At 39.2% G+C, this 10093-nt stretch overlaps 1 protein-coding gene across 4 annotated transcripts; it reads left to right on the forward strand.

The window, feature by feature from the left end:
- The first annotated feature begins 4630 nt into the window (after positions 1–4630).
- LOC120571172 (transmembrane protein 42) lies at positions 4631–9865 on the forward strand. Of its 4 annotated transcripts, none has more exons than XM_039819915.1 (4): positions 4631–4925; positions 6003–6149; positions 8777–8874; positions 9649–9865. In XM_039819915.1, exons 1-4 carry the CDS (start codon positions 4749–4751, stop codon positions 9689–9691), a joined length of 465 nt encoding a protein of 154 aa, XP_039675849.1. In that variant the 5' UTR covers positions 4631–4748; the 3' UTR covers positions 9692–9865. The 4 variants fall into 4 exon arrangements, 3 of the variants coding, with proteins under 3 accessions (XP_039675849.1, XP_039675847.1, XP_039675848.1); XR_005641198.1 differs by having other exon boundaries at positions 4635–4925; positions 6499–8874; XM_039819913.1 differs by having other exon boundaries at positions 4632–4925; positions 8777–9865.
- The last annotated feature ends 228 nt before the right edge of the window (positions 9866–10093 follow it).

Here is a 10093-nt window from a genome sequence, read left to right on the forward strand (position 1 = left end):
CTGACTCACAGTGTCAGGTTCAATTCCTGTGCAATAACCCAGCAACACGGTCTCTAATCAGCACCTGTTTACTGGTTCCACCTATTATTTATTCATCATTCTCTATTTCAGAGCTGTTCATACTGTTCATATTGTAACATAATACTTATTTATTCCAGCATCCTTTGCACTATGCTTAAAATAATAATAATTTATCATAAAAATAATTTACTCCTGCACACTTTGCACTCTTCATTGCACTACTGCCTCAACCTGTCTATATTGTTGCTGTTTATAGTGTGCATATAATGTTTGTTTTTGTTGTTTGTTTTGTATGAGTAAGCACATTGTGAGCATTGTAAAATCCAAAGCAAAATTTCTCGTATGTGTCCCCATACCTGGCAAATAAAGCTGCTCTGAAGTAACATACAGCGCAATGTAAGTGAGCCTGGAGCTCCACTGCTAAAAGCTGTGGATTCGTTCAGTGACAATGGTGATTAAGTATCGTCAGTTCAGTTTGAAGATCCATTCGTATATGTACTGAACAACCCGAGACAAAATAAAATTCAAAAAGTTCAGCTAAAAGTTGCCCTAAATTCAATATATGAATTAAAAAGTGCAGTAGAAAAATGTATTAATCAAAGGCACAAAATAATATATATATTTTTTTCATACATATCTTTATTGGGTTAACAAGACACAATACATGTTCAATCAGTAAGGATACATTTCACCCATTTCCCCCCCCCCCAGAACAAAAACAGGAGTGGTGAACAGTAACTAAATCAACAAAAAAACAAAAAGTGGCACAAAATAATATTTATATTTATTATTTAAATAGAGTTTAAATAAATTTGATTCCATCTGTGTGCAGCTACATATAAATTGTTTAGAGGTACTTGAAAACAATTAAATGGACAAAAAAATCCCCTAACAAAAACGGTTACCTTCCAGAAGTATTATTTTATTGTTTAAGTCCTTGTAGAATAAGGATTGAAAGAACAATAATTGGATAGCAGTGTGCTTGTATTTTTATTTTGTTTTTATATCTCTATTATACTGTAGTGTTTCCTTTGTGTAGTTGCTGGGTGTGTGTCCTAAAAACAAAGTAATCCCATAACCAAAATGGTCAAAAGCAGCCAGTAACTGTCAACGTATGAAACTCAAAACCTGAACAGCTTCATGCCAAGAAAAGGTAAATTAGCAAAATAATGTGTTAACAAAAGGGTTGTTACTGTGTTTTACTGCATCTCGAGATGAAATGAAGAAGTCTAACATTTAGGTGTGATTATGGAAATGCATACAAAGGCAAAATAGAAAGGGACATTTGCAACAATATAAGAAAAAGATAAAAAAAAAATGTATGGTTGTATTTTCCTTTTCATTAATCAAAATCTGTTTTTGTCTGCAAGCAATTGTCAGCTGAGTCAAAGGTCATAGTTAAAGTTGTTAGGCTAATGAACCCTACACTTTGAGGATGGTATTTTCATCCTTATTAAATCACCTTACAGGACCAAAAGTACAAGGGTGGATAAAGACGCAGAAAAGCGGGTGACAGACCTTCAGTAAAAATGTCACTAAAGCTCTCTGTGGGCTCAATTATTGCTCAGCACAGGGACCACCAATTTGCACTCTAACTTGACACTTGTGTTTGTCAGAGGAGCTTCAGGCTGGAAACTACAAGTGAAGATATAACAGCTAGCCTAATGGCCCTTCTTGATTTCAGACTTTTCCTGCTGAGCAGAAACTCCAGAAGGATGACAGTGTCAAAATGTAACAGACCGAGGACGGTCATTTCCCTGAAGCTTGTTTCAGGGGGATGAGAGCAGAGGACACTGTGACAGATATACCTTTCTCCTTTTCTTCTGCACTGTCATTGCTTGCCACTTTAATATCCTTTTCACAGACAACACACCCACACAAGCTGGCCCTGTATAATGTGCTTGTTTTATTCCCAAGTTTTATTACCTTCCTTGTTTCTGTGCCTCTAATTTCCCCTAATGACTGTGATCACTCTATAGTTAAAATCACTCTATATACTTAACTTGATGCAGATGTATTCAAAGCAGCAATAATGGCTTCTTTACAGGCTAAATAGGATTTTTTTGCTCACAAATGTCAAGACGAAAAGATAATATGGAGTTGTGGTAACAAGTCGTCAAAGCATCAACAGGCAAAACAGGTTGTATTTCAAACTAATTGTTGCCTCAAACGACTACATAGCAGCAAAAGTAAATGTGTACAAGTCATTCAATTACATCCACAGCAGGTTTTGGTGGATGTGTGGCTATATTTCTCTGAAGCACATTAGAGACATCTACTGGCCAGAATGATAATTTGTGTTTACACTTGGCCTGGTTGAGAAAATGATGAGATCACTTCCATGATGCGATGTAATTTTCTATGGAAGATTTAGGTTTTCTGTCAAAATACAGTATTTGATTAATTGATTATTGTAATGTACAGCGTATTATTTCTGTGAAAATGTGAACAGCATGTTTAAATGGGCAGTACTATGTAAAATGAAGCTAAAAAAAAGTTGCTTTACTCATCATGGCTTGTCGCTTAATAACCAACCACCTTAATCACTGCACTTTTAAAGAGACAGGTAGGCAGCTAAAGCTTTTTTCAGAGAAGACATTCTTGCAGTATTAAAAGCACAGCGGAACCATCTGGTTTAGTAACACTTGTGCTTTTCCTACTATGACAAGTCTAAATGTCTGCTGTGAAAAAAATACCTATGGAAAGTTAAATTGGCTATAATTAATATTTTTTATAATAATGTAAAATGGGTCACTCGTACTGAGCCTACAGAGCACTATCCCCTGAGCTTCAGCTCATTGCTTAACTGTCCATTCTACTGTTTTGGTTCACTCTCACCACTCTAATAGTGTCGTTTTCTGCCGCAGTTTTTTAAACAAAAAGCCCTTAAAAAGCCACTGCACACTACCTTACCAGCACCAAACGACGCAGACATGATAGACAGAGACACAGTTAGTGACTGAACATAGAGCTGGTAGACGAAGAACAGAGCTAAGCTAAGTTTAAAGAGAGTTTATATGGAACTTACATATGTCAGGTGGCCGGAAACACAACTCCAAAGTAATGCTATTGTAGCTCCGTGACTGTTGGATGTGTAAATCATGGATGTATAATAATAATGTGTAAATCAACAACTGTTTTCTAACAAGTAACAATGACAACTTAAAGATGATGATATGTGGGTACTGTGTTAACAACTTGTTTCCTCTGCTCCTTATGAAGTCATAAGGAGCAAGGTTACCTCCCCTTTCTCTGCTTTGCCCGCCCAGAGAATTTGGCCCGCCCATGAGAGAGAGACATTATGGCTTTCAAACGAGCAAAGTGGCAGTTGGTCAAGGCCACACCCCCACCCTCCATCTTATTTTGTTATCCCATATAAATGTGGCAGTTGTGTTAAAAATAGTGTAGTCTCGCATTGCCAGACTTATCTCCACAGCACTGTGGAGTAAGGCCTGGCTACACCCCAGATACATTCTAGGATAGGATTTTAGCGTGTAGCTTGCTAGCTCAAAGTTTGTTGTTGTTCCCCGGCAACACACAGAGAAGGGCGAGGGCACGATACCAGTCAACTATCCTGGAAATGTAATTCTGTTGATCCAGACAAACCTAACTGTAGCTTCTGCTTCTTTTAACCCTTATTTTCTAATTCTCTGTATCTGTTAAGCAGTATTCATTATTCAGCTTAATATAGACTATTTTGTAACCTTTTTTATTTCAACATAGACCTTACCTCCTGTCTGTAAAATAGTATTTTGTTTTCAGTTTGGGCAATCAATCAGTTTGTAAGAGCATACATCACACTTCCCCGCCATCTCTGATGAGGAGATGGATGTCTCTGTCTCCAATTGTCTTTATTACAACACTCAGATTAATATCCTTGATGCTTTGGCAATATTGTTTTTCTGACATTCATGCCAATAAAGCTTTTTGAATTTGAATTTAATCCAGTCGTTACAGGCCTATACATTCAAGATGATGACTCTACTTTCTATTCCTAATTAGGGGAATAATTTAGTCTTGTTCTGGTTCCACCTCTCTGACAGGCTCATGTCTCTGCAAAGGGCACCAAGAGAAGAAATGAAGATCATGTGTGAGCATCTAAGCTACCACACACACACACACACACACACACAACACACACACTCGGTCTGTCTCTTTCTTTCTCTCTCTCTCTCACCCATCCATCCCACTTATACGCGCTGTGTTTTAATGTAATGAGCCTTTATAATGCAGCTCATCAGTATGCTAAAGGGAACAGAGGTCTGGATCAACTGAAGTCATACTTTGCTTTACGCCCACACTCAAGGACATTACATTAGCATTGATTGTCCTCTATTCAACCCAGTAATAACAGCACAGAAGAATATAGGGGACTTCAATTAACTGTCTATTAATAATCTGCTCAATCTCTTATATTGATGATATCTTATTATGATTCCAGCATGTTTGGAGTCACCTTACTGCTGCTTCAAAGTCATCATTGGTTATGGAATGATGGAACTACAATTTCCAGAATGCAACAGGAGCTTTCTAGTCCAACCACAGCACTGCTCCGGGTAGACCATGTGTTGTGTGACTGCCACCGGACGGTTATATGTAGACAGTGCAGGAAAACGTGGCACACACAGTGACACACAAACCATGCAGGCAGCTCAACCCGAACCAGCAGCAGAAACAGAAATGTAACAGATGGATTAGAAAAGTATGTGCCTCGGCTCTTCATCAACATGTTCCCGGGAGTTTTCTATGCATTACTGGCGGGTTTCCTCGGGGCCGTGGCGTCGTCGTCGGCCAAACTGTCCCTCGGAGCCGACTACCTTAAGGGAGTCTGTGAAACCGGACTCCGGACGTGGGGAGAGCAGCGGAAATTCAGACAAGCGGACGAAACTACCGCCTGCGACCGGGTGAGTGAGACATCGCCGCAGCTAAAGTTAAATATTAACACAGTGGGGATTGCTCTGAATAATGCAGCGTGCATAACTGCAAGCGGGGTGATTTCTCAGGGAGGAAGTTGGGGGTTATCCCCTCTCGCCTCTCCTCCCAGACTCCCTCAGCATCAGCACCATCAGCAGCATCACACAGTGGAGCCCATGCAGCAGCTGCGCTCTCGTGCCGTGTCCGCGTGCTGAATGACATTGCGGCTCGTAGAATGTGTTTTATCGCGTTATTTGGAAAGCAACGTGTCTCAGCGTGGTTGTGTTGATGGCGCGTAGAAGAGGCTGGTTTCTAAAAAGGGGTTCAGGTTTCTTGTGTGACCTTCACGCTCTCCGCATACGTCACACAGTGATGTCAGAAACATGTGCATCCAGCTGTCTGGAGCAAAGCTTATTTATTACACGGTGGAAACCGTGACCTTTAATCTGGAGGATAATTAAAATAGCAAATAAGGTGCAAAACAAATGCTCTTGAAATGCACCACCAGGTTTGAATGCGTCTAAAGACTTAGATTTCAAACATAATAGACATAATATCAGCTAGGGAGCCTTCACAATGCTCCTGTTAATAATGGTATTACAATAATTAAGCTAATAATAATATTATTCTTTACACTGTGTTAGATGTGATATTTGTAGTGGTGGAATGTAACTCAAGTAGGCTACTCTACAGTTTTGAAGTAGGCTACTTGCACTGTACTTCCAGTTCCAATTTATGTTACTTTAGAGTTCTACTCAGTGGGAAGTATTGTTCTTTTTACTACTATGGTACTTAGTAAATTTTGATTTTATGCACAAAACATGATCAGTTTACGAAACAATGCAGTTTTACAGATTAAACTACAATGCTGGCTACCAGAAAATGCTGCATAAACATTAATACATCTATTATATAAATCCTATAATATAATAATGTAAACTGCTGCATTCTGCTGCATAATGAGTACTTTTTTATAGTATAAAGTCTACAGCTTTTGCATTCAAGCGGACACGAAACAACAATAATCAGTCGTTATTCATTTATAAGTTTCTGTTTTTGCTCTTCAGCTCCACATCCCACTGAGGCTGCTGTGTGGCGGTCTGCTTTTCACCTGCAATGCTGTGATGTGGACCTTCCTTGCCAAAGCACTCAGGTACTCCTCTTCCTCCACCCAAACCACTGTGACCACCACCGCCTCCAACTTCATATCTTCCGTAAGTAACAGTCTCCCTTAAAGCACCTCCTACACACCCTTCTCGTCTTTTCTTTGTTCTGCTTGTCCTCTAAGCATAATACTTCACATCAGACTGTAGTGGAGTGTAAGTTAATTTCCCAATGACCTTTCATTCTTATATAAGCTGCTTTATTTTGGAAATAGGCTGGACTATATTAAGAAATAACTCGTCACAGTGATTTAGGTCTCTTACAGGAAGTTCTTGTCAAAGTTCAACTCCTTGTTTGACATATCCCCTCAAGGCATCTTTATTGGCCGTTATTTAATTGAAATTACAGAGACGGATTTACTCTGGCTCAGAAGAAACCCTGACTTTTTCTCCCATGCAGGCTTTTCTGGGTCAGCTGATCTTTGGTGAAGCCCAGATAACGTTGTGGTGGGTTGGGATCTCCCTGACCTTCTCTGGTCTGTTGGTGCTGCAGAGGGTTTCACCGCAGGATAGGCAACATGACGCAGGCGACAAGGACGAATAATATGTCTTGTCTCCACTAGAGTTCAGACTGGCTTCAGCATCTCCTCAGATTTTAAGATCTAGCCAAAAGAAACTGAATAGTGAAGAATTTTTTGTTAGTCCTCCCTCAGTTACTAGTTTTATCAAACAAATTGTTAAACTAAATGCCACTCAAAATGCATCCTTCCTCATAAAAAGGAGATGCTTTATTTATAATGTTCCTAGTTATCCTTCAGATTGCGTTTTGTGGCCATGTAGGCTGAGAAACACTGCATGCTCAGCTGTGGTGCAGCATTTTTTTTGGACCTGTTCTAAAAAATCAGAGGAGGTGTTGGTCTTCAGCCAGTCTGGCCATGGCACAGCAACAGTCTGGCTAGTGGAGACAAGCTAATGGATGCCTGCGCCCAGCTTCCCAGATGCTCTAACATCATCTTTGTACACAGGCTTACAATGAAGCAAAAAGTATACTAGCTTTACTTTACTTTTGGGGAATCTTTCAGTCAACAACAGCACAATAACTCATAAGTTAACAGAACAGGTGTGAAGGAAGGGAAGAGACTAAAGGTAAAGGTAGTTATTTGACATTTTGGGAAATACACTATTTGTTTTCTGACAAAAATTGACACCACTCTCATGTCTGTATAGTATGAAGCTGATGCCAGCGTCTGGTTAGCTTAGCATAGCAAAAGAGGGAAACAGCTAGCCTGGCTCTGTTGGAAGCTAACAAAATCGCCTACCAGCACCTTTAAAGTGCATTCATTAACATGTTTTATCTTGTTTGTTTAATTCTAACACCCAGTAAAATCACAGTGTTTTTTTGGACAGAGCCAGGCTGGCTGTTCCCCCCATTTCCAGTCTTTATGCTAAGCTAACCAAAACCATCTCATGGCTTTAGCTTCATATTTAACGGAAAAATATGAGTGTTATCAATCTTCTCTTCTAACTCTGCAAGAAAGGAAATAAGTGTGTTTCTCAAAAACTATTCCTTTAAAGGAAGAGACAGATAATACAATATCTATAATATAAATATATATATATATATATATATATATATATATATATATATATATATATATATATATATATATATATATATATACACAGACAGACTGACTGATCTGAAGTCTTTTGGGTTTTGTTCACGGCAGCGTGTGCATTATGTTTTGCAGTCGTCAGATCACCAAAGCTTTCTTAATTCTCACATTTCCTTAAGTTACTCTGACACTCACTGTAAACTGAAGTTGCATTTCATGCATGCTCAAGGCGAAGTTATAAAGAAGCACTTAGCTGTTGAGGTGAACTTGTAAGTAATAATACTGATGTAGCGCAGAAAAGCTCGCCCCAGGGTCCTTCTTCTACTTTTTATTAGCCTTTCTTGACAGCTTCAACCTCAAGATATGAGCACGACACGTTTTGATTCAGAGGCAGCTGCTTTTTCACTTCATGATAGATGTGTGCATGTTCTTAATGAGGCTTGAACTCAAATATCTCGCACCAAAGCATCCTGGAACATCAGTCCACACATCAGAGTGTCGTCCCTGTGAGCTGCTTCATGTTATTAAACTCACAATCTTGTGACTTAAGTGTCTAAACTGTCTCTCCAGCGTAAGAGACATTACATGGCCTCTTGATTGCCTGTTGAGCATTATGCACCCTGCATTTGCAATCTCACATTATCCTGTCCATCGTCCATCATCTCTCTGGGTAGACACTTGCCTTTGTTGTCAGTGAGAGTGCAATAACATTTAACTTCCTTTAAATCTCATAACACTGTGATGTGTGTAACAGCAAAGGAGCTTTGAGCATAGAAAATGGCAATACATGCTGCTACAGGGACGTTTCTGTTAGCATAAATCAGATACTGTAGTATACAGGGGATTGTATGAACATGGCATGAAAGGTTGCTTTATTGAACAGTATTTTAAGATCACATTTTGCTGTTGTTTGGATACATATCATAATATAAATGCATAACGGTAGCTATAATACCTGTCTGTAATATTCCACAGCAGCAATGCACAAATATATGAGATGTCCTTCCAGCCGCTGCTGTGCAGGTTTTGTATCTTACATGCATCCCTATTAATGTGACTGCAGTGACAATGTGATTATACAACTCTCATGTTAAAGGCCGGCTATGTGATGTTTCGTAGCAGGGATGTACTCACCACGCAGGATTCTGCAGCAGTGGAGATCAAACACAGCCACGCAGAAGTCAATTCAGCTGTTTGTGCCTCTACGTTTTGGATCCTGGGTGTGTTACATTACTTAAAAGAATAGTCAAACATTTTGGGAAAGTTAGATCAGAAGATTGATAACACTTACGTCTGTGTGGTAAATATGTAGCTGCAGCTAGTAGCCGCTTTGCTTAGCATAAAGACTGCTAATAGCCTACCAGCACCTCTAAAACTCACAAATGAACACATTATATATATTTTGTTTAATCTGTACAGAAAACAACAAACAATAATTTGTGGTAGTACAGGGGGTCATGTGCTGGACTACCTCTTCCTCGAGTCTTGTCCTCACTGTAAGCTTTAGGATTAGCAAACATGTTCATTAGTGAGCTTTAGAGGTGCTGGTAGCCATTTCCCCCTGTTTACAGTCTTTATGCTAAACTAAGCTAAGCAGCTACCTTCATATTTACTGGACAGCAATGAGAGAAGCATCAAGTTGTGGTTTTATAGGAGGTTATGTGCCAGACTATTTCTTAGCTGGGAGCAGTTGCCAAGCAACCAGCAGAGACTGGCCAAAACAATTGTCCGGCATATAAACCGCAATTTCACATGTTTATACTTGTAATGTGATGATTATATAAAACATTTTAGTTAGTGATCTTCCGAGGTGTTATGTAGATTTTGTGAACTTTAGATAGAGCCAGGCTAGCTGTTTCCCCGTTTCCAGGAGAGTGGTATTGATTTTCTTATCTAACTTTCAGCAAGAAAGTTAATATGTGTATTTCCCAAAATATCAAACTATTCCTTTAACGTACCTTTAATATCTGTAATGTTTGCTTTTGATTCTGAAGGTTTTTGGTGCCTGGCTTTCCTCCAGTTAACGGCATGATATGAGGGTATGCCATCTACCTGTGAATCCACTCTCACTGTAATATAATGAGTCGGAGCTTTGCAGTAGGCACATTTATAGCTTTGTGACAGCCGCATGGCCCTGAGTGTGATGTGTTTATATCTGTGTGCACATAAACTGTAGATGTGGTTGTACGAGAAATAAAAAAAACACTCAAATATGATGTTGACCTGACAAGATGTGTCACGAGTTAATGTGCCGCACTGCAAGAAAACAGTAAATTTATCAGCACTTCTTTTGAATCCGTAAAGTTTTGACCCATTCTCTTGGTAGAACAATGGAAAAGAGACTGATTTTGCATTAGTTTGTTGATATTCTTTAATCTAAAGTGTGTGCAGATAAATCATCTCTTTAATCTGAAGGCTGCTGCACAGATACATTTAACA

The sequence above is a fragment of the Perca fluviatilis genome, chromosome 13 (assembly GCF_010015445.1).
Source record: "Perca fluviatilis chromosome 13, GENO_Pfluv_1.0, whole genome shotgun sequence".
Classification (NCBI taxonomy): Eukaryota; Metazoa; Chordata; class Actinopteri; order Perciformes; family Percidae; genus Perca; species Perca fluviatilis.